The sequence below is a fragment of the Eptesicus fuscus genome, chromosome 22, assembly GCF_027574615.1.
Source record: "Eptesicus fuscus isolate TK198812 chromosome 22, DD_ASM_mEF_20220401, whole genome shotgun sequence".
Taxonomy (NCBI): domain Eukaryota; kingdom Metazoa; phylum Chordata; class Mammalia; order Chiroptera; family Vespertilionidae; genus Eptesicus; species Eptesicus fuscus.
This window is the reverse complement of record NC_072494.1, coordinates 16,302,832-16,328,171: the sequence shown is the minus strand read 5'-3', so window position 1 is coordinate 16,328,171 and position 25,340 is coordinate 16,302,832. Positions and strand designations below refer to the sequence as shown.

The 25,340-nt window shown below is 46.4% G+C and overlaps 1 protein-coding gene across 8 annotated transcripts in view; it reads right to left on the bottom strand.

Moving 5' to 3' along the window:
- LOC103298870 (solute carrier family 25 member 44) overlaps positions 1-21,386 on the bottom strand; it is a 39,256-nt gene extending 17,870 nt beyond the window's left edge. The window contains exons 1-5 of one of the 8 annotated variants that reach the window (XM_054712018.1): positions 21,085-21,237; positions 13,917-14,554; positions 7,129-7,256; positions 3,509-3,696; positions 807-1,123 (exon numbers count right to left, since the gene is read on the bottom strand). In XM_054712018.1, the coding sequence (XP_054567993.1) occupies positions 1,075-1,123; positions 3,509-3,696; positions 7,129-7,256; positions 13,917-14,554; positions 21,085-21,089 (1,008 nt within the window). In that variant the 5' untranslated portion in view covers positions 21,090-21,237 and the 3' untranslated portion in view covers positions 807-1,074. The other 7 variants (XM_054712019.1, XM_054712020.1, XM_054712017.1 and 4 more) reach the window with 7 other exon arrangements.
- Positions 21,387-25,340: the final 3,954 nt, after the last annotated feature.

Here is a 25,340-nt window from a genome sequence, read left to right as displayed (position 1 = left end):
ATGTGGCAGGCACTATCTAAGCGCCTTTCGTGTACTTAATTCTCAAAACTACCCGTTGAGAAAGGTCCTACTGTTGCCATTTACTGATGAGACGGAGGCACAGCGCGGTTAGGTCCTGATCCTGATTCCGAGGCCTGTCTTTCCTCTCGGCCACCTGAAGTTTTGGTCAAAACCTGACTGGCTGGAGGACGCGGCACTAGTCCTTCCAAGTCCGCACACATCACGTGAGCCTCCGCTCGCCTGGACCGCCGGTCAATAATCCCCCAACCCCGGGACCCACGTGACCGCCGTTCGCCCCATCTGGTCTCGCGGGATTCACCTTCAGGCGGCCCAAACTCACTCCTGTTTGCCTCCCACCCGTCAACCTATTGTGAGATTTGCCCTCATCCCACTTCCTTCCCCTTACCTCCCAGCGGCGACCAGCTTCTGGAGAAAAGTATCCACCGTGGTGTCGAGAAGCTTCACCCTCGAAATGGTAGTGTCAGGGGACACGGGCTCGGGGGAGGACCCCTCACGCCCTTTTTCCTCACAGCCGCTGCCAACACTGGCGTTGCTTGCTTCGGCCATGTTAAAATGGAACCGCCAAATCTAACTGGCCAGGATGTCCCGCCCACCGAAGTCCCCGATTGGCCGCTCCCGGCATTGGGCGCGTCCAATTGGAAGTAGCGGAATGTCCATCACCGAGTCGCCGACGGGGGAGGGGAAACTGCTGGAGGCTGAGGGTTGTGCACAGGTGAGTAGGGTGTAGTGACTTTAGTACTTAATCCACAGGCCGGCAAAATAAGCGCCAGCCAAAAGCTCAGGGCTCAATCAATACAAACTTTTAATTACACTTCAAAGACTTCGTACAGTGCAACAGTGAATGAATGTTCGCAGTTAATATTCACAAGAGTCCACTTTATCAAATGTTAACCGCATCTATTTCCATTCCCCTGTCCCTCAGTACTCCTGTCGGGTTCCCGCCTTGCCTGGCCTCCGAAGTTTCTTGGACCGCCACATCAAAACTTCCAGCTGGACCGCTCTATGGTCCTGGGAAAACGGAAGCCCACTGTCCCAGTCCCACCAAGACATGTTTTATTCAAACCCGATTAGATAGGGAAGTAGGGGGCTGGGGTTCCATTCACTAAAAACAAACAAAAAAACTCGTCATCCTTTGAAACTTGAGTGTGTGTGTGTGTGTGTGTGTGTGTGTGAGAGAGAGAGAGAGAGAGAGAGAGAGAGAGAGAAGAAAATGGGTAAATGGCTATGAAATACTGTACAATAAATCAGAAGGAAAGGAGTCTGGGAAGCAGAAACATCCTAAGGCATGAGAGGCAGGAGACTACCCCGTCCATGATACTTTACCCATTTTGCCACCGTGGGGACAAGTTTCTAGGGAGGGGAAGGTGTGGGGCTGAAAAACAATCTCCAAAAGGGTCACCAGAGTGACTTTAAAGAGGAGGCTGCCCTGGCTGGCGTCGCTCAGTGGTTCGAGTGTCGGCCTGTGCACCAGAGGGTCTCGAGTTTGTTCCCAGTAGAGGACACGGTCAAGGACAGGTACCTGGGCTGCAGGTTCAATCTCCGAGCCTGTTGGGGTGGGTAGAGGAGGCAACCAACTGATGTGTCTCAACGATGTTTTTCTCTCCCCCCCCCCCCTTCCACTCTAAAAAAAAAATCAATGGAACAAAAGAGAGAGAAAGAAGGCTGGCTTCTATTGTGTTGGTGGTTCTTAAGGGAAAGGGGTGACTGAGGGGCAGGAAGATTCAGAATGATCTGTGGGCCTAACCCTTTGGATGACCGTCTGTGGGTAGGAAGGAAAAAGCAAACCAAAATAAGGGAAAATAACCCTCAAAGATAAAAGACCAAGACAGGCAGTGACAGTGGTGAAGGTAGAAAAATGTGTTTTTCAGATTCTGATCTGGCCAGGGTGACAGAATGTGGGGCAGCTGTAAGAAACAGCAAGGCTTCAAAAGGTAGCTAGCACCTTTCAAATTGGCACCATGGCCCTTCCCAGGGGGTGGGACCAATAAGAAGGTTTGAAGGATCACCCTGGCCAAATGTCTCAAGTAGAAGTGCAGGGTTTGATGTGCCTTCTTCTCATCCTTTTTGCTGCACCTCTCTCACCTGCCACACAGGCTTGGTAGACAAGGTAGGATGAGGCAGGGAAGGAACGCTCATCACTTAGCTCCTGAGAGCATCAGCAGCTAATCTCGGCAGTATCGGGCTGGTATGTGGTGGTCCTGGGATTGGGTGACTTCCTGACCCGCTCTTGACTCTCTTCCAAGCATCCCTCTAGAGCAGCAGCCGCCAACCTTTCGGACCTCACGGGCCAGCAGTGGTCCGTGGACCACCGGTTGGCGACCGCTGCTCTAGAGGGTTCCATGACTGGGATGACTTCACATTGGGGAGAAGAAAACACAAACAGTTCCACGTATCAGAGACTGAGACAACATTCGTTTCCATGAGTCCCGTGATTGGGATCTATATGTATTAGAACTGCCTGGGGCTGAGAACCTACACTGCCCTCTCCTAGGCCTGGCTCAGCTGGTCTGGGAGATGGGCTGGGGCACACATCCCCTCCTGTTACTTTCCAAGCCAGCTACTCTCTCAATCTGACTTTTCAGGGTAGTGCTCCAAGTTCCGTGTGCCCCGACAGCCTGATCTGCTTAGAATTGTGCCTATCACTGTAGTCATCTGGGCCAGGGGAAGCCAGCAGCTTGTAAGTCCTGGACTGCAGGGACTGAAGGGACATGGAAGGGACAGGGAACTGAGATCGAAGGAAAAGCTACATTATATTTTTCTGAGGAAAGGGTGGGCTCTGACTGCAGGATTGGATAGGTGCTTTAGTAGGACAAAGACAGTAACCTGGTTCACGGATGTTAAAACAATATAAACACACAAAATAAAGTATTAACATTTCTCCCAATCTAATAACTCCAAAGAGAGGATGAGCACTCTGAAGCTTTCGCTGTTACTACTCCCTGTGCAAAAGTGCCTGGCACCTTGCCCCCAGTGGCAGGAAAAAGCAGAGTAGTCTGGTGGGCAAATCAGTCCCAAAATAAAAATAAGCCTAAGAGACGAAGCAGGAAAAGGCTTGATGGCAACTGCTTGGAATCTGGGCTGACGGCCCAAGTGGAAGAACCAGTGGCAGTAAGCAAGCTCTATGTACAGCTCTTATCAGGATCTCGGGGACCCAGATGGAAAGGGGACCCAGAAGAAGGGTTAACAGGAGAGGGACAGAGTGGGACTAGTGGGGAGGGTGGGTTTCCTTAGGGCAGGATTGAGTACAGGGACTGAGTGAGGGAGCCATTTTGGTAAGAAAACTAAATAATGGGGGCAGGAGATGCAGGTGTGGAGCCTCTTCAGCAAGAGCAGTTCAAAGTGTCCGTTCCTGCCCGCTACAGGGCACCTGGCCCAGGGCAGGGCTAGGTGTGTGGTAGGGGCACTCAGAGAGGGTGCTGTCCTCCCTACTCTGTCCCCTACCCAGAGTGGTGTGGGAAACAGCAGGCTTTTCTCCCACACAGGTTACCAGTGTCTCGAGTCCACCAGCTCAGGTCGGAGGCTCAGTTTCTTGAGGCTCTCATAGCCTACCACAATGACAATGGTAGAGGGCGTGGCTGAGATGATTCTGGCTGAGAGGCCCTTCATGAGGCCCCAAGGCCCCTCTTCTGCCATCAGCTGTCTGAAGGTCAGGATAATGGAGTTCTTGCCCTCAACCTGGAAAAGTCAACACAGTGGAGGGTCAGGGTCTGCAGTCAAAGCTCCTCTGCTCATTCTCCCTCTGCCTTAGGCAAAACTGAATTTGAATTCTGCTCCCCAGTTTACTAACAGCATAACCTCAGTAATTTAACTCACTCTGCACTTCAGTTTCCTTGAATATAAAACAGTGATAGTTCCTATGCCATGTGGTTGTTCTGAGCGGTAAACAAAAGAATACTTGTAAAAGTTGGGAACAGGACCTGGCAGACAGTAAGTGTTCAATAAGCATCAGTCATTAATGTCATTAGATAAACTACACAGCTATGAGCCTTTGGACTGGGTACTTCTCTCTGGTCACCTCTAAGGCCCTCTGCAGCTCTGCCAGTCTGTGATTTTGACTCTGGTCATCTCAATCCCTCTGAACCCCCATGGCTAGAGTCCTCCCCTCTAACTCTGTTTTCTCCCAGACACTTACCTTCCCTATCACATTGGAAACCTGGCTAAGGCAGGAATCTTTTCTTTCTCAACAGTCCTGCCCCCTTCCCCTACCCCTATATCCTGCCACCGAACTATATCTTTAGATACCACCCACTCAAACCCTCAGCCAAGACAGGACAGGTGCACTCCTTGTTATACCTCCTCCTGTACTGTATGACCTTCACAAGGTGGTCCCATCTATGGCTAAGAACATCTACCCACTCGCCCTGCCTCCTTTAACACCCTTCTCCACACTCCTGTCTTCCTCTCAGTCCTCTCATCTGACCACCTCTGCTCCCCTAACCCTCACACTTATCCTTGGTCATGTCAGGGCTTTTAAGCCATACCTCTGGCCCTCATATGCACCTTGTCTCCTCTGGCCTGGCAGCACCTCCAAGTAGAGACCTATCCTTTCCCTGGATTTCCTTGTGGAACACCCAGGACAAGGCTCAGGAGAGAATGAAGATAGAACCTATGTACTTTATTACTTACAAACTAATTAGATGCCAACATACTCATTTTCAAATGTGTGTGGTGAGGGGAGGGCATTCTTTCTTGAGATAAAAATACCTAGATTTTCCCAGACAAGAATAAAGGAGTTCATCACAAAGGCAGAGAAGGACCCAGCAATTCCACTTCTGGGTATTTATTGGAAGAAACCCAAAACACTAATTTGAAAAGACACATACATCCCTATGTTAACTGAAGCATTATTTACAATAGCCAAGATATGGAAGCAACCTAAGTGTCCATCGATTGATGAATGGATAAAGATGTGGTACATATATACAATGGAATATTACTCAACTTTAAAAAAGAATGGAATCTTGCCATTTTCAACAACAAGAATGGACCTAGAGGGCATTATGTTAAAAGAAATAAGTCAGGGAGAGAAAGACAAATACCATATGATTTCACTTATATGTGGAATCTAAAACAATAAGTGAACAAAACAGACTCATAGATACAGAGAACATTTTTTTTTTAAATCTTCACCCAAGGATATTTTTTCCATTGATTTTTAGACAGAGTGAAAGGGAGAGGGAGAGAGAGAAACATTGATATGAGAGAGACACATGGATTGGTTGCCTCCCACACTTGCCCTGACCCGGGCCAGGGATCGAGCCTGCAACTGAGATACAAGCCCTTGACTGGAATCGAACCCGGGACTGTTCAGTCCGAGGGCTGACAATCCAACCACTGAGCCAAACTGGCTAGGGTTACAGAGAACATTTTGATGATTGCCAGATGAGAGGGGGCTTGGGTGAAAAAGGGGAAGGGATTAAGATATACAAATTGCCAGTTAGAAAAACAGCGCCAGGATGTAAAGTACAGCAAGGGAATCCTACATAATAAAAAGGTAATATGCAAATTGCATCACTCCACTACGCCCACAATTGGGCCGGCTGGAGGCACGGGGGTGGGAAGGGTGGGGGGGATGGGACTCAGGGTGGCCGATTGGCCGGCGGTAGGAGGGGGGGCGGGGACTCACAAGTCCCCATCCCCCCCGCGCCTCCCACCGGCCTGAGTGGCCAAGGCTGCAGAAGGACCCATGGGGCTGGCGGAAGACTCTGGTGGCGGAACTCGGGGTGGCCCATTGCGTGGCTGCCGGGCACCAGTTTTCCGCCAGCAGCAGTTTTCCTCTGGCCACCCGGTGGAGCGCCTCCTGATTGGAGTTCCTCTCGGGGTGGCCGATCGCGCTGGCGGGAGGCGCTCTGATCAGTGGGTGGCCAGAGGAAAACTGCTGCTGGCGGAAAACTGGTGCCGGCAGCCAGGTGAAAGTCTATTGCACGAAACTTCGTGCAACGGGCTTCTAGTGTCAGGTAGGTACTAGACTTAGCGGGATAATCACTTTATAATTTATATAAATGTCTAATCATTATTTTGTACACCTGAAACTAATACAATATAGTATGTCAACTGTAATTGAAAAATTAAAAAAATTATTTAAAAAAATACACCTAGATTTACCAGCCACCTCCATCCCAACATCCTGGTATTAGGGAAGCTAACTGCACTCCCAACCTGTAATGGTAATTTTTCTTCTCTCCCCTCCTCAGCTTGCCTCTTAAGCTATCCAAATCAGATAGTAAAACCCTCCATTCTCTTGACTTAAAGCTTTATACAGCAAAACCTGCCATTTATATTTTATATGTCATCATTCAAATTCTATTTCCTTGGACTAGGTACTGTGAAACTGTTTTTGAGCTGACTGAAGACAGAAACTATAGCTTCAGCACAGCACTACCAAGGGCTTTGTCGGTGTTTTTGCTGAGTCTACACAGTACAGTCTGTGAAACCTATTCAAGAACAGTCACTCTCGCCCTGGCTGGTGTGGCTGAGCTGGTTGGAGTGTTGTCCTGAACATAAAAAGGTTGCAGGTTCAATTCCCAGTTAGGGCACATATCCAGGTTGCAGGTTCAATCCCTGGTTGGGGCGTATACGGGAGGCAACTGATCGATGTTTCTCTCTCACATCGATATCTCTCTCCCTCTCTCTCTCCCTTCCTCTTTCTCTAAAATCAATAAAAACATCCTCCGGTGAGCACAAAAGGGGAAAAAAAAGAACAATTTCACTGTAAAGAGCTCACAGAGAGAAACCAAACAGACTTAGGAAATGAACTGAAATGGATATTTCTAAATGCAGGTAAGGAAAAGGTGGTTATAGGCTATGCTAATAGGATAAAAGGCTGTAAGAAACCAGCAAGAATTCCTAGAGGCATGGGCAACTGAAGGAATAGAAGCATGCGAGCTAGCAGACAGGATGAGAAAAACATTCTAGGTGCTTCAAAGTGCTCAGCTGGTTTCTGTAAATGATAAGTCATAACCACAAGGAAGGGGCTTGGATGACCCAGAGATGCTGGCTGAACTACACAGCCCTGACACCAAGAGGTCAGGGGAAGGCTAGAGGGCCTCAAGATCACATTTCTAATGGGTAATGTGGGAGGAGGGCTGGGGTGGAGGCTGGTCTTACCTGCACTCGGGTTCGGATGACGTCCATGGGATTGGTGATGATGGAAGCGGTAGCTGCAGCCAGGGGCCCTGAGATGGCTTGAAACACAATGTGAGGGCATTCCTTAGGACAGAGAGAGGAGAGCTGCTCTGGAATGGAGGGAAAGACAATGCCGTGAGACATGAGGTACCACCCTGTCTGCCCTCACACTGTTTCTACCAACTGGCCCAATGATGACAAACCTTCCATCCTTAGCCACCTCAGAGCCCCCCATCCACATAGCTCCCATCTTTTTTTCTCTTTGCTTCCTTCTGAACCAACAACAATTATAAATCTGAGGCTCCATCCAGAAGTCATCTTGGTTACGTCCTCTGGAGAGGGAAATTTCAAAACCTCTTTGCTTGCTGACTCCTTTCATCTGACAGAAATCCTTCCTGATATAACAATCTTATGCCTGTGTTCTGCTTCGCCCAACCCACAGGCTAGAAAAGCACACACTACATATTTTCTAGTATAAGCACTGAATAACTGGTTGGATACATTAAAAGCTGGTAACACTGCCCAGCCAGGGTGGCTTAGTGATTGAGCATCGACCTATGAACCAGGAGGTTACAGTTTGACTCCTGGTTAGGGCACGTGTCAGGATTGCAGGCTCAATTCCCAGTGTGGGTCATGCAGGAGGCAGCCAATCAATGTTTCTCATCACTGATGTTTCTCTCTCCCGCTCCTTTCCTCTCTGAAATCAATTTAAAAATATATTTAAAAAAAAAAAACAAAAAACTGGTAACACTGATTGTCTTTAAAGCAGGGAGTTGTATGACTGTGGTGGATGAGGGGCTTTTTCACAGTATACCCTCCTTTCCTACCTTTTGAATTTTTTAAGAAGTTTTTTAAAAATTGATTTTAGAGATGGAGGAAGGGAGAGAGAGAAAGAAACATCGATGTGAGAGAGATACATCAATCAGTTGCCTCTCGCACACAACCCCAGAGATCGAACCCACAACTAAGGCATGTGCCCTGACCTGGAATCGAAGCCTTGACCTCTGGTGCACAGGATAACACTCCAACCACTGAGCCACACTGGCCAGGGCCCTACCTTTTGAATTTTGAATCATGTGTTTTTACAAATAACAAAATTACAATTAAAAGAGAAAGTCATATCCTACAGTGAGAACTTTTCTCCAGCCTATATTAAGAGAAACAAAAATTTATTTTTCAAAATGCTGATGAAGAAGACTTATTAATAGCCCTGGCTGGTGTGCTCAGTGATTAGAGTGTTGGCCTGTGCACCTGAGGGTTGGAGGTTTGATTCCTGGTCAAGGGCAGGTACCTGGGTTGCAGGTTATATCCCCACCCCCAGTCGATTGCATTCAGGAGGTAACCAATCGATGTGTCTCTCTCACATCGATGTTTCTCTCTCTTTCTCTCCCCTCCCTCCTTTCCCTTCCACTCTAAAAATCAATGGAAAAAATATCCTCAGGTAAGGATTAACAAACAAAACAAAAGAAGACTGAATAATACCCAGATTCACCCATTCCCCGTATCACTGAGAAGTTCACCTACAACTGAATTTTTTGCTTTACACTCTCTGGAAGTGAAAGACAAGAGCTCATTAATATATTCAACAAAGATGTACTGAATGGCTACCATGAACCAGTCCTTGTGGGTTCTGAGGATATAACAGTGAATAAAAAAGCCTCAAAATCCTTGCCCTTATGACATTTACATTCTAACTGCCTGAATAAACAAAAAGCAAAATATATAGTTATGTCAGGAGGTGCTGTGTGCTAGCTAGATAAAAATAAAGCAGGAAGGGGAGACAGGAAATGCCAAAGGTAGGGTGTGAATGGGTTGCCATTTTAAACAAGGTAGTCAAGAAAACCCTCTTCAAGAAGGTGAAGTTTGAGCAAAGTCCTAAAGAAGAGTGCAAGCCATAAGGCTCTGTGGTGGACAGCTTTCCAAGCAGCAGTAACATCCTATGTAAAGGTCCTGAGACAGGAGCACACTTTTCATCTGCAAAGGGCAGCAAGGCCAGTATGCCTGGAGCAGAATGAGGGAGAGCACAGTAGATGAGGTCCAAGAGGTAAGTCATTTAGGACCTTGAAGCCATTGCAAAGACTTTGGCTTTTACTCTGAGACTGGATGTAAAATAGATTTATCATCTCAAAGATTCCCTCAGTTTTCTCTCTACAATTCAGTCACCATAATACCTTTAAATTTTTTTTTTTTATCATGCTCCTAGTTTGGGTATTTTGTAGCCAGGCAACTAAATAGTAGGGAATAAGTAGGATGGTAGGGGTTGGCAGGGCAGAAGTGAGAGCTTCTAAGACCCAGCAGCATGGCAGAGTTCCTTAAGCCCTACCAGAACCATCTCTCCCTGATTTCTAGTCAACTTTCTTCCCCAGGGTCAGCATACAAATAGAAACAAAGTGAGCTGGTGACTCCTCCTCATGGGTGTCCTATTTCTCTTGACAAGAAAGCATTTCATAACCATTAAAGGTAGCATCTGGGCTGGCACTGCCAGCCTCCTTGGGCCTGTCTGCACTAGCCCCCAGGCCTGTAAGCTGCAGTGGGATCCAGATGCCAATTCTAGTCGTACATACATGCCATTTTCCTGGGGCTTAGGGAGAGGATGGAAAAACAAAGGTAAGAGGGTGGGGTAAAGAGCCCCATGTCTTTCCTTCTCCATTATTCATTCAACAAGTGATTACTGGGCACCTATTATCTGACTTGGTTTAAGCCTCCTGGCTAAATAACTTTGGATAAGTAATATAAATCATTGTTTGTTTAATGCTTACTAGATGCCAAGCACTGAGATAAGCACTAGACAAAGAACAGAAGTGGACAGGGAAAGGCCTTCACGGAGCTTACAGTCTAATTAAGAAGCTGGGGTTGGAGATAAAATAACTGCAAATTATAACGAGTGCTCTGAAGGAAACAAGGTGCCGAAAAAGAAAACAGAAAGAACCCTCTTTCCAACTGGGTAAAGAAGTCCACTCTGCAAAGGTGGCATGGAAGCAAAGGCCTGAAGCATGAGAAAGACCCGGCCATACAAAGAACAGGGGAGAAGGTACTCCAGGCAGAAAGAACATTATTTGCAAGAGCTTTGAGGTGAGAACGGAGCTTGGTGTGTTAGAAACTGAGAGAAAGGCAGTGAAGACTGACCAGAGTGAGGAAGGGGGGAGGAGCACAAGATGGGGCTGAAGAGGCAGACAGGAGCCAGATCATGTAGATCAGTGCTGACCACGGGAAGCATTAGATTTTATTCTAAATGCCCACAAATCAGCACTGGTAGATTTTAAGCAAATGGGGTAACGAGAACCAGTTTATTCATTCAACAAATATTTACTGAGCACTTCAATTCACCAGAGTCTAAGAGACACAGTGGTCACAGAGCCTGGCACATGGTGGATATTCAACAAATGTGAGTTTCCGCCCCCTTCCAAGAAGCTTTCCAGTGAATTATATATCAGTATAGCTGGAAAATATGCATTAAAAATAAAAGAATCTTTCCACATTGTAGAAGAGATAAGGCACACACAAATAACACCAAGGAAAATGTTATAACTGCCTTAGGAAAGATTCAAGCAATATAATGGAGGTTGAAGGGAGGGAAAGGTCACTTCTGGGTTAAGGGCTACATGGAGAGGATGGAATAGGAGGCAATAAGGAGCACTTAAGTCGTGATTTCACCTCGGGAAGTGTCCCTGGAAGGCATTTAAGCAGAGGTGTGATATGAACAAAGCAAAGATAGGAGAGATGATACGTGGTTGAAGAACTGTACGTTAGCTGGCCTGGTTGCAGCACAGACTATACACAGGGGAGCAGCACGTGGTTTCACTATAGAGGGAGGCTAAAGCCAGGCTGAAGTGTTTGGATTTAACTCAGCAAGCAGTGGATCCACTGAACAACACAGACAGGGTTTAAACAGTTAATCCGTTAGGAAGTGAGTGATGGATAGGAAGGAAGAGGCTTATAGAGAACAGGCTGATGCTGCTGTCCAGGAAGGTGGTAACAGTGGCATGGTTTCCAGGAAAGGCAGTAGGAATGGAGGGAAAGTTTGGAAAGACATTTTGAGGTCACAAGGACTAGATGTGGAGCCAAGGAAGAGGGAATGGCCAAGCACAATCCCCAAGGCTTCAATCTTAGCAATTTGGAAAATAATATGATCACTGACACATAGAAATAAGTCAGAAGGGAAAGCCAGGTTGGGTTGAAGAATAGTTCATAGAGCCCTAGCTGGTTTGGCTCAGTGGATAGAGCATCGACATGCGGACTGAAGGGTCCCAGGTTCTATTCCAGTCAAGGGTACATGCCTGGGTTGCAGACTTGGGACAGGAGGCAGCCGATCAATGCTTCTCATCATTGATGTTTCTATTTCTCTCCCTCCCTCTCCCTCTCCCTTCCTCTCTAAAATAAATAAATCTATATATCTAAAGGGCTAAATGACTGACCGTACGTCCATCCGACCGACTGACTGGTACATATGACGTGCACTGGCAATTTAAAAATAAATGTTGGCTCTAACCGGTTTGGCTCAGTGGATAGAGTGTTGGCCTGCGGACTCAAGGGTCCTAGGTTCGATTCCAGTCAAGGGCATGTACCTTGGTAGCGGACACATACCCAGTGGGGAGTGTGCAGGAGGCAGCTGATCGATGTTTCTCTCTCATCGATGTTTCTAACTCTCTATTCCTCTCCCTTCCTCTCTGTAAAAAAATCAATAAAATATATTTTAAAAAAATAAAAATAAATATTGACTCGTGCATGCGTGATTTTGTACCCGTCTGACACTGGCCTCCCATTTAAATTAATTTGAAGACAGTTTCCCGTGATGTCAGCATTTGCGATGACTATTAATAAATCACAAGGACAAACTCTAGACAGAGTAGGAATACTCCTACCTGAACCCGTTTTCGGACATGGTCAGTAATATGTTGCTTTCTCTCGAGTTTGAAGAGCATGTGACATTAAAGTTGTAAATACTTCATCACAAGAGAAATTAGTAAAGCACTCAAAGTGTTTTTACTCTTAATGTGGTATACAGGGAGATATTAGAATAATTTTAATCAATTTATCAGTCATTGTTTTTATCAATATTGTTTTTATATCATGTCTTTGTTGTTATTGGTTATTTATTAATTTATTTATATATTATTTTCATATACATTTTACTAATTTTCTTTCATCTCTGACACTTCTATTATAGACAAAGGGTGAATAGCAATATTAAAATATTTCTTCTAATTAATTTCCTTTCAATGTACACAAATCCATGCACCAGGCCACTAGTATATGTACATATGAAAAAAGAATAGTTCATAGAGTAAAATTTCAGATGTAAATACATGCATCCACGTTGAGAGGTCAGTCAGAATGTTTGTCTGGAGCAGAGCTCTGGAGAGGTTAGTCTGGAAATGGAAATAGAGATTCTGGGACATATTGGAAAGTACAACTCAATTGTAAATGAAATCAAATGAAGAGAGAAGGGAGAAGATAGACTCCAGAGAACATGCTCACATTGCCTAGGAAGTTTTTTTAACATTAAGATTGCCAGGCTTGCCGAAACCGGTTTGGCTCAGTGGATAGAGCATCAGCCTCCGGACTGAAGGGTCCAGGGTCCAATTCCAGTCAAGGGCACATGCCCGGGTTGCAAGGTTGATCTCCGGTGGGGGGCATGCAGGAGGCAGCTGATCGATGATTCTCATCATTGATGTTTCTATCTCTCCCTCTCCCTTCCTCTCTGAAACCAATAAAAATATATTTAAAAAAAAAAAAAGATTGCCAGGCTCCACTCCCACAGAATCTGATACAAAGGATCAGGACTAGAGTCCAATATGTGAATTTTACCAGATACTCTAAATGAAATACTGTGTTAAACAGAAGAAGAAAGAAAGAGGAAAAAAAGAAAGCGAGCTAGTGAAGAAGAAGGAGAAAGCGATAGAGGGGGAGGAGAAGGAAGGAGGAAAAAAGAAAAAAAGGGTAGGAGGAGGAGGAAGAGGTACAATCAGAAAAACAGGAGAACTATAAAAGTACAGTGCCATAGAAACAAAATGATTATAGGTTAGGAAGTCCTTATAAAATTATCAAATCTGGTTAGAAAAGTTCCAGGTGCGATGAGACAGAATGCCCACTGCCAAGGGTTAGAGGCCAGCAGCAGGATTAGGGAGGTTGTAAGCACAGACTGCCCTAACTGGAATTTGCTAGTTACTCAAAGCTGCGATGCCAAGGGCAGCAGGCACACTCTTGGCAATGTGTTCTGCCCTTTCATAAGGAAATTTGGCAATATGTTTATTGAGGCTCTCAAAATTCTTATCTTTTAACACAGTAATCCCATTTCTGGGAAATACTTAAAAAGAAGTAAAATGTGTTATGAACAAAAAATACAGGAGTGGAGAGGTTCATGGTTATATCACATCTTGAATTAACAATTCTGAGGAAAGTCATCCAACTCAAAACCGCACTATTATTCATTAATTTTATCTTCAAATCCCAAATACCCCTTAATTTTGTCCTTTTCTATCTTTCAATTCTCTGCCAATATTCCACTAACCCTAGTTGACTGTAATGCACCCAGAATACATTCTATGGTCTACAATCATCTACTTTACTTGTCTGATTCCCCCCACTTTAATATAAGCTCCCTGAAGGAAAGAACTATGGATTATTCATCTTTGAATCCTCTTGAATAAAATGTTTGCTGAATGAATGGCCCATTCTCCCATTAAATCTCCCTCTGTCACGTGTACAGAATAAGGGTATCTTAGCCACATTAGTAAGCCCACACCCCACTCTCCTGGGTCCCTGCTTACCTGCGTAGAAGTGATAGAAGGGCCACCAGACAGCGCTGTTTGGGATGTAGGTGAGCAGTGAAGCCACATAGCCTCGGTAGAAGCCTCGAAGCCCATCAACCCGCAGGATCTGCTTGATGATGTCCTTGGTTTGGCCAAAGGCAACTACCCCTTGTCCCTCTGGGTTCCCTCGCACTTGGAAGCGGCCCACTTTCTCACCCTTACGCTGCATCATCAGGTGCTGGGAGACCACATCAATGGGCACTGTGATGCTTTGGGCCACGAGAGAGGCCGAGCCACCGGCCACAAGTGACTTGACTGTGTTGCTCTGGCTGTAGTCAGATACAAACTTCCGGGTGAGCTCGTAAGTGGTGACATAGCACTGGCCCGAGATGAGGGTGAAGGTGTTGACCAGGAACCCCCGGTAGAGGCCAGTCACACCATCGGCTCGCAGGATCTTAATGAAGGCATCAAAGGTCCCATGGTAGAGGCTCTTGCCTTTCTGAACCTGCAGCCGAGTGCGGATGAGGGTGAATGGGTAGACGCTGACCCGGATCATCATTGTCATTGCCACACCAAACACGTAGAACTTCTTCTTGTCCAGGTGTTCCCACTCAATGATCTGGATGTTGCGTTTGTCTTCCATTGTGCCCGAAGTCCTGGGGATTTTAGCAGGGTGGAGGGGTGTGAGGAAGGAGCTCAGAACTTCACACTTTCCCCTCCTGGCTAGACTCTGAAACCCCATTCTCAGGCTTCATCTTCCGGGGTACTTAACTCAGTGTGGCTCTGGATGTTCCTTCACAGACTAGGAGACTGCCCCCTTCTCTCCCCTTTATCAGTCCTTCCCAAGTCCAGAAACCTTTCCTTACCTCAGTGACTCCCGTGGTTTCACTCCCATGTCAGCTCCCTACCCCCAGCTCATCATCTATTCTGGTCTCTCTGCCTCTGCCTGGGCCCTGGTGTCATGGCCCATTCTCCTCCTCCTCCTCTGGCTCACCCAAGCCGAGCTCAGGATGCTATGGACAAACCAACCACCTGACAGGATGTAAGGCCTTTCGGTGGACTAATAGGATGCCAGTCTGTGACATTTAGGAGGTTCCTAAAGGCAGAGGGAAGTGCTCCATTTTTGAGCACTAGGCCCACTGAAGAGGCACTGCCTTTGACCTGGCATCCTCAGAAGAGTGCCTCTTTTGTCGCCCTTTACCAGCTGACTCACCTGACTTAATTTATGGTTTCTGTGCTGGCCCCGCTGAGCTCCCCTGGCCCACCCTCACTACACTTATACTTTCTCCAGTCTGCATTGGAAGAAAGTGTGGGGAAGAAGCTAAGTGGGGCTTTCATACCCCAGGGCACCCCCTCACACACACCTCCCCTCTCTCCAATGAGAGGAGAACATTAGGAACAGGCAAAGATCAGAGTCCTCTCTGGTTATTAGATAACTCACTCTAGAGAAAGAAAAGAACCACCTGAAGAGTCTTGAGAACTACAGGGTAAAGAACATGTTTGGCCCCTTTCATCCCTAAGCATATAAATCATTACCTCAGTCCCAGTTACAATGAAGGGAGATTCAAGTAACAGAAGATACTGACTCTGCTTTCGAGAAACTCACAGTCTGTTAAAAAAGACACAGTATCTCTCTGGAGAATGGATGTCAGATACAGCCCTGGCCCAGCAGCTCAGTTGGTTAGAGTGTTGTCTGTTCTATTCCTGGGCACATATAAGAATCAACCAGAGCATCAAAGCAATGTTTCTCTCTCTCAAAATCAATAAATAAAAAAATTTTATATGGAATACAGAGCAGCCCTAGCCGGTTTGGCTCAGTGGATAGAGCGTCGGCCTGCAGACTGAAGGGTCCCAGGTTCGATTCCGGCCAAGGGCACATGCCCGTGTTGTGGGCTCGATCCCCAGTGTGGGGCGTGCAGGAGTCAGCCAATCAATGATTCTCTCTGATCATTGATGTTTCTATCTCTCTCTCCCTCTCCCTTCCTCTCTGAAATCAATAAAGAAATATATATATATTTTAAAAAGGAATACAGGGCAAATCAATGTACACGAGACCCTCATGTTAAGTGTATCCATGGTTTAAAATTTCAAACAAAACTGCCCTAACTGGTTTGGCTCAGTGGATAGAGCGTCGGCCTGCAGACTGAAAGGTCCCAGGTTCGATTCCAGTCAAGGGCATGTACCTTGGTTGCAGGCACATCCCCAGTAGGAGATGTGCCGGAGGCAGCTGATGGATGTTTCTCTCCCATCGATGTTTCTGACTCTCTATTCCTCTCCCTTCCTCTCTGTAAAAAATCAATAAAATACATTTTTAAAAATTTTTTTCAAACAAAACTAAAAAGCCTACTAATGTAGTAATTACATGTAATGTGCTCCTGTGTAGGACAATGTAATGTGCTCCTGTGTAGGACATGGACATGTCTAGAGGGTTGAAAAGTTCTGCATAAGTAGTCCCAGTGCTAATGCCTTGGCAAAACTCATGTCAAGTGTTTAACCAGAGTCCATCTTCAACCACTTTACCTAGGCAAAGGCCCTAACTAGCCTAAGTCGTTTCTTGGTTTACCATGGAATTCAGTGAGGAAGCAAGGTTAGCTTTTCAGTATTCCCTGAGCTGGACGGTATCACTTTCATTAAAGTACAGGATTCCTGCAGTGCACACTGAGTGCATGGGAACTGAGGGACAACCTCCCTTCAAGGCAGGCACAGGTGAGGTACATGTAACCAAGACAGGCTTCCTAGAGGACAAAGCAGTGTGAATGAAGGAGGAACACATGTAGACAGTGAAAGGGAAAGACAATAGCTTGGAACAACTAGGTGGGCCAGAATGGAGACTCTAGACTGTGGAAAGTAAGCTAGAGGTGGGGTTCTAGGAGAACCCCTAGATGTGCCATTTGCTGTGGGCAAAAGTGGCCCTTCCTCCCCACCAAGTCCAGCCGGGCAATCTTCTCTCTTAAGGCCCTTCAAGAGAAGGTGGTCACTGTCTCCCCTGCCCCAGGGTATTTGTCATCCAGGGTCCCAAGGTCATGTTTCCATTACCAATGAGAGTTGAAGAGAGACACTAGGATTTACTGAATGGCTATTACCCCATGCAACCCTTACAACCTAATCTGTGCACAGTTGGATACTTCTGCTAAGGAAATAGAGGGTCAGCTATATTAAAAGGAACAGACCCAAGGTCACGTAGCTGGTCAGTGGTAAAGGCAGGATATGAGCCAAGATTTGTTCTCTATGCCATCGTGCCTTTTACTCCCCTGGGAGTTGAAGAGCTCCAACACAAATCACTCTGTTCGGTCTAAAGCCAAGTCATTCCCACGGAGGGAGCAGAATGAATGCCCTCAAGACTGCCAGTCACCCAAGGGTTAAGCACAAGCTCCTGGCCCTGCAGATGCCTATGGACTTCTTAGCTTTGTGCTAGAGAAACCAAGAGCTGCCTCTGCTTTCTCGGTGTGCTTGTGGAATGACTGAGCAGGGTGACTGAGCAGTCACATTGTTGTCACAGGACAAACACAGCAGGGCTTAAGCAGGAGGGACTCCTACAGGGATCATGCAAATTGTATGCTCAGCAGGGCAGAGAAGCAGAGCAACAAAGGATTCTGTTCCAGGACCTCGTTTTGTGGGCACCATCTCAATTTGTCAGCTGAATCACAAAGTACTAACATCTCCTGATGAGGAATCCCAAGGCAGGACCCAGTGCCTACTTTCCTCCATCTCGGACATGTGCCGGTCTATTTTATTTCTTTTTATATTCTTTATTTATTGTGTGTGTGTGTGTGCGCGCGCGCGCGCGCGCGTGCGCACCGCTCGCACCAAACTATTTTAAATTCTCAGAAGGAAAAGGGACTCTCCAAGGCTGAAGCAGGTACTTCTATTACTGCCATGGTAACAGAAGAAGCCACTAAGAGTCATGTCTCAGAGAGAGAAGCCTCTACAGTTGAAGGAGAGAATCATTACATCTACCTGTTCCCTTCAAAAAGTAGGACTGCTCCTAAAAGATGGAATCTCAACCTGCTCTTTTCCTATATAATAAAAGGCTAATATGCAAACTGTCCCCTCTACCGGGAGTTTGACCACAGGGCGGGGCCAGCCAGCCAACTGCCTGTGGCCCCTCCCCCCGGCCGCCCCCGGCTGCCCCATGAATGCACAAATTCATGCACTGGGCCTCTAGTATTATATAAACGCCAAACTTCCTGCTCAAATAACAAAACCAGTACCTCTTGTTTTACCCTCTGGAAAATCCTCCTTGCAGATACCAGTATGCAAACTTCCTTTAGCCTTCCCAACTCAATCAGCCCAACTTCATTATGGCTCTTCCCAGACCCTTATTTTGTGTACATGGCTCCAATTGTGAATTTCCCCCATCTTTTAACAATGCTTGGATACGAAGGCTGAAGTGTTTCCTATGAAGACCCAACAAATGACTCAAGATGCTCTGAAGTAATCAAATGAGATGTCAGAGGCAGAACCCTCACTACCAAGCCCAGCAGTGGAAAGGAACAAACTGGTGGGTTCAGTACACGTCCTCTCCACTTCCAACTTTCCTTTGTAGAAAAGTCATACTAGACTATTCACCAGGTTCTGAGATGAGATGACGGTTCAGGACAAGGCAATGTCACCTGGAAGGCAAGGCCATGCTGTGGCAAGAACAACAGTATTCAGGAGGTCCAAGTTTAAGTTCCACTTCCATCACAGAGTTAATTTACACAAAACCAGATTGTGTAGCCTACTGTTGGTAGCTGTATGGTATAGTCTATTGCTCCTAGGCTACAAACATTTACAATATTATTACTGTACTGAATACTGTAGGCAACTGTAACACAATGATTAAGTATTTGTGAATCTAAACATAGAAAAAGTAGTATAAAAAATAAAAAAATGGTACACCTGAATAGGGCACTTACTATGAATGGAGTTTGTAGGACTGGAAGTTGCTCTGGGTGAGTGAGTGAGGAGTGAGTGAATGTGAAGGCCTCGGACATTGCTGTACACTATTGTAGACTTTATAAACACTGTACACTTAGGCTACACTAAATTTATAAAACACTAGGTTAAATCAAGCACAAACAAAAATAATGCAATCAAGAGATTTGGCAAACATGAAATAGGTGAGGCTGCTGTCAGTATAACACAGCAAACTGATTATAGCAAACTTTTTTTTTTATTAATTCTCACCAAGGATATGATTTTGTACTGATTTTTACAAAGAGAGAGAACCATGGACCTGTTGCCTCTTGTACATGCCCTGACCAGGGATCAAACCCACAACCTCTTGGGGTACAAGAAGACACTCCAATCAACTGAGCCACCCAGCCAGGGTGCAAAGTTTTTTTTTTTAAGTAGAAAGAGTATATTCTAAAATAATGATTAAAAGTATAGTATAGCAAGCCCTGCCAGTGGTGCTCAATGGTTAGAGCGTCCATACATGCACGGAAGGGTCGAGGGTTTGATTCCCAGCCCTGTCGGGGCACATGCGGGAGGCAACCAATCCATGTGTCTTTCTCACATCGATGTTTCTCTCTCTCCTCCCCCACCCCTTCCACTGACTCTAAAAAATTAATGGAAAAAATATCCATGGGTGAGAATTAACAAAACAACAAAAAAAGTATAGTGTACAAATACCTAAACCAATAACACAATTGTTCATTATTGAGTATTATGTACATAATTGTATGTGCTTTACTTTTTAAATTATTTTTATTGATTTCAGAGAGGAAGGGAGAGGGAGAGAGAGAGAGAAACATCAATGATGAGAGAGAATCATTGATCGGCTGCCTCCTGCACACCCCCTACTGGGGATCAAGCCCGAAACCCAGGCATGTGCCCTTGACTGGAATCAAACCTGGGACCCTTCGGTCCACAGGCCGACGCTCTATCCACTGAGCCAAACCAGCTAGGGTGTATGTGCTTCACTTTTATACAACTGGCAGTGCAGGTTTGTTTACGCCAGCATCACCACAAATGTGTTGTGCTAAAACATTACATTACAATGACCACAACGTCACTAGGCAATAGAAAATTTTCAGCTCCATTACAATATTATGGGATTACTGTTGTATATGTGGTCTGTCATTGTCTGAAATGTTGTTATGTGATACCTGACTGTATAACAGTGTGATGCAACTCATATGAGCTAATATCATTTCTATCATTACAGAAAGCTGTACTGGAAAATGTTGCTCTAAATCACTGCTGTTTAAAGTGGTACACAGACCAAGCAGCATGGACCTCACCTGGAGCCTGTGAGAAATACAGAATTTCAGAATGCACCCTAGCTCCGTTGAATAACAACCAACATTTTAACAAGATCTGGAATGATTAGTATGTCAGAATTTTAGAGACATTACTTTAAACATTAAGGAATCTCAGCAATATAAAAATGATTACAATACTCCAAAAGTCCAGGATCCTTATGACGAGGTTAGGAGCCCTTACTCCCTCCTGACTTGCTACCAGAACTTGGCTCAATGTCTACTACTGCCCGGCCCAGCGTGGCTCAGTGGTTGAGCGCCAACCTATGAGGTTCGATCCCCAGTGAGGACACATGCCTGGGTTATGGACTCCATACCCAGTAGGGGGTGTGCCGGAGGCAGCTGATCAATGATTCTCTCTCATCATTGATGTTTCTCTCTCTCCCTCACTCTTCCTCTCTGAAATCAATAAAATTGTATTTTTAAAAAAATCTTTACTAGACTCATTCAGATCTTTTCAGTCAACCACCCCCATCAAATTAAATCACCTTCTATAACACCTGACAAGACACCCATGGGGTTTGACCCCCCCCCCTTCTCAACTGGAAATAAGATCTTTGCTCCCTCCTCTGTCCCCTACTGCATCGGCATCAACGCTCTGGATCGTGGAAGCTAGCTACAGGAACGTGAACATGTTTACATGCTTGACCGCTTGTCTTATTAATGATGGAGGAAGATGTACTCCGAATGTATGCATTTCTTTAGAGGACGTCCTTGGTGATACCTCTGACCCCTCCCTTCAGATTATCTTCCTGGGATTAGGTGAGATACCCACCAAGCCTTTTGGTCTTCAAGAGGTGCTCACGTGATCCCTCACCAGACACCACATGACAATTCTCTCCACCTACTCCCCCTTTAGACACTTCGGTCCTGGCCCCCGCACAGCCACCTCGGGGTCCTCGGACAGGCCCCTCGCCATGCTTCTATGGCTGTCAGCGAACCTCATCCTCCTCCGGCAGGAAAAGATGCCTCTTTGGAGTCGTCCTTCATGCCCCAAACCGCGTGCGGGCTCCCACGGAACTGCAGCCGGGCACCGCCGGCACCCGTTGTCTCCTTGACAGGTCCAGGCCCTTAGGCGCTCCAAACCGGCGGTTTCTTACCTTCTCCGATCAGGGCGGCCCCGCCGCGGCTGAGGCGAGCTCCACGCCCAGACCGCTAGGCCGCAGCTCCCAATCTCTCCGCGGTACCCGGCGACTGCCAGCTTCGGTGTACATCTTCCTCCATCTCGACCGGGCTCCTGGTACTAACCGGAACCGGAAATCGGGACGCTGTCATTCCGCCCCCTCCGGGGGGCGGGGATGAGCGGTGGGCAGCTCCACCAATGGTGTTTGGAGTCCGGGGCGAGGGCGGGCTGTCCCGGAGGCCATCTTGGATTCGGGCAGAAGCCACGCCTTTATTAGCTTCGTTATGCCCTCAGCTCTACGGCGCGTGCGTGTCCTTTCCTCGTTCGCGAAAATCGAGTCAGCGGCTGCTTCTGGAAGGTGCAGGTCTAAATGTGTCACCTGTGTTTGGGATCTATTAGAATCCTTTAATTAAAATCTGATCTGTAATTTTTGTGTAGGGTGATGAAGGCCGGGGTCGCGGGGTGGGGGTGGGGGTGAGCTGGAGGGGGTCAATGGAGAAAAAGGGGGACATATGTAATACTTTCAACAATAAAGATTTTTAAAAATAAAAAGAAGAGAAACTGGGGAAAAAATCTAATGGTCAGAGCACATGTCCAGGTTATGGTCTCCGTCTGTTTCTATCTCTCCCTCTCCCTTTCTCTCTGAAACACACACACACACACACACACACACACATACACACATATATATATATATATATATAGTTTTTTTTTAAGAATTGTTCTTTGAGAAAAATCTAACGGAGATTTCAAACTTAGGGTGATAGCTTTATGTCAGTTTGGTTAGACTATAGTACTGACTCACTCAAACACTAATACTGTTGCTGTGATGGTATTTTTAAAATAATAATGTTTATATATTTTATTTTTTTAAGAAAGAAAGGAAGGGAGAGAGACATTGATGTGCAGGAGAAACATCAACTAGTTGCCTCCTGCACACACCCTGAAACCTAGGTATGAGCCCTGACCAGGAATTGAACCCTCGACCTTTTGGTTTATGGGACACCAGTCCAACCAACTCAGTCTTACTGGCCAAGGCTGTTGTGGTATTTTGTAGGTGTGGTTAACATCTACAATAAATTGACTTTCAGAGAGATTACCTTGATAATGTAGGTGGGCCTCATCTAATCAGTTAAAAGACCTTTAGGGCAAAACTGGGTTTTCTCTGAAGAGGAAATTCTGCATCAAGACTTCAACATAAAAAAATAATAAAAAGACTTCAACACCAGAACTATATCCCGGAAGAGGCTGCGGAAAACTGCCCCTCCTGCCACAGCTCCACCAGGCTAGACCAGGTGTGGTGGAGCAGCAATGGCCTCATCAGAAGACCCCAGGATCCAGAGAGCCAGCCCCTAAATCATGGACCTGGAGACCGATCTGGACACCAGTTCAGGTGGGAAGCCAGCCCACCATCAAAAGGCCACCCACAGCTCTCCTGGCTTTCATTATCCACCGTGCTCCTGGGAAACAACTCTCCCTGGCGCCATTCCCCATTGCTGCCCCAAACCCCAATTCCAAAACAGGACCTGTCACCTCTCCAATGAATTCCTACATCTTGTTCTGTGGGGACAGCCAACCCCATCTGACTAGGAGGCACTCTTGGGTGGGGGATACCTTGCCCAGGCCAGTGGCACCCTGCCACCCTGCAGAGGGACTGTGACCTCAGCTTCTTCCCCAGTCATCCCACTCTGCCCCCAGGAGCCTCCTAAAGCCAAAAGGAGCACCTTAAAGAGGAGTGCCCACAAGGTGTTGGGCTTGGGGAACAGTCATGGGGTCACTCAAAGCTTTCTCCTCCTGTGTCTGTGGGCAGGCAGGTTAACTGGAGAGCCTGACCCTGGGAGGAGAGGGCTGGCGGGCCATGCTCAAATGTCCAGGGGCTGCAAGCCCCAGAGCCCACTGCCTCTTTGCCAGGGGCTGCAAAATGCCAGGGGAAACACCATAGCTTTCTTGGAGTGGGGGAGATGGTGTCGGGGGAGGGGAGGGAAGCGGGTTAAACAACTAAATAAATAAAGACGATTTTGAACAGTGACACAGTGAGTGCTGTGCAGAAGCTGAGACCGGGTGCTGGGATGGAAAGTGATTGGGGCAAAGAGCTTTTCTGATACGGTGGTTGGGAAAGGCCTCCCTGAGTGGGCGGCAATTTAAAATATGATCTAGAAAGTGTAAAGGAGCCAGCACTGTGAACCCCCCTCCCAGGGCCCGTGGGCTGGCACCTTCTCCCAGGTCAGGAAGCCCCAGCAGGACAAGCAGGGCAGCACGTTGGCAGCTGTCCTCTTGGCTCACATACAAGTGTGAAGGTCACTGAAGGGCATGAGACAGAACAGGGAAATTTGAGAACCTAAATGGGACCTGGCAACCTGAGAGTAAATAAAAGGAACGGGCTTCTCCAGAGGGGCGGAAGTGCGCAAAAGGGAACGGAATGTCATCTTTGAACAAATAAAATAAAGATATTTATTGAGCATCTACTGCATACCAGGCTGATGCTGCCCCCTAGAGATACAGGAAAAAAAAAGGGACCGGGGTTCTGCTCCATAGAGAAATCATGTTCCCCAGCAAGAAGTGTGAATGAAAGTGTGTGTAGATGTAAGAGAGGAATAGCACTGTGAGAAACACTAAATCAACCCATCTGAGCTGAAACCGGTTTGGCTCAGTGGATAGAGCGTCGGCCTGCGGTCAAGGGCACGTACATTGGTTGCGGGCACATCCCCAGTGGGAGGTGTGCAGGAGGCAGCTGATCGATGTTTCTCTCTCATTGATGTTTCTAGCTCTCTATCTCTCTCCCTTCCTCTCTATAAAAAAATCAATAAAAATATATTTTTTTAAAAATCAACCCATCTGAGGAAGTACCTCAGGACTCTCAGATGAAAATTGTTCAATGTTCATTTAAAAAAAAAAAAGACCAGTCCAACCGGCGTAACTCAGTGGTTGAGTGTTGACCTATGAACCAGGAGATCAAGGTTCGATTCCCAATCAGAGCATATGCCCGGGGTTGCGGGCTCGATCCCCATTGTGGGGCGTGCAGGAGGCAGCCGATCAATGATTCTCTCTCATCATTGATGTTACTGTCTCTCGCCCTCTCCCTTCCTCTCTGAAATCAATACTATATATATATATATATTTTTTATTTTTTTAAAACAAAGAGCAGATGAAGTCCCAGGAGCCCAATCCTGGCCCACTGCCCTTGCCATTGCCCCACGCCGTCCCATTGCCCTTGGCCTGGAGGTCATCTGGGGAGTCAAGGAGAGAAAGTTTGGAAAGGGTGCTTGGAAAGCGAAAGTCAGACCGCAGGGTAAAAATGTTGGGTCATGGGAGGATGCAAAGGAACTGGCAGAGTAGAAAAAAGAACCAGAGAAGCCGAATAGCGCCAGCAAAGGAGCCATAGCAGACAGGGTCTGGAAGAGAGCCTGCACACACATGTTCACTGAGCATGCTCACAACAGCAAAGACATGAAACAACCCACATGTGCGTCAGCAGATTAACGGCTAAAAAACATGTGGTATATGTATACAATGGACTGTTATTCAGCTTCAGAAAGGGAAGCATATCCTGTCACATGCTACAATGTGGGTAAACCTTAAGGATCTTATGGTGAGTGAAATAGCCAGTCGTATAAGGACTACTTTAGTGAAATAGCCAGTCATATATTGACTACTTTAGGTACTTCGTTTAGGTGGAATCTATCCACCTAAACGAAGTACCTAAAGTAGTCAAATTCACAGACAGGGTCAAATGTTGGTTGTCAGGGGCTGGGAGGAGGGGTAATGGGGAGCTGTTGTTCAATGGATATAGACTTTCAGTTCTACAAGATGAGAAAGTTCTAGAGACACATTATGCGACAATGTGTTACAGTAAACACTACTGAAAACTGTACACTGAAAAATTGTTGAGAGGATACATTTTATAGTATGTGCTTTTTGTCACAATTAAAAAACAAACAATAAACAAAAATAAGCAAGCATAGCAGAAGAGAGGGGTGAGAAGATTAAGGGTGAAGATTGCATAAGTCAAGATCAGTTGCTTATGGGTAATTGTGGAAAGTCATTTGAGCAGAGAGGTGGGGGGGGGGGGAGCCA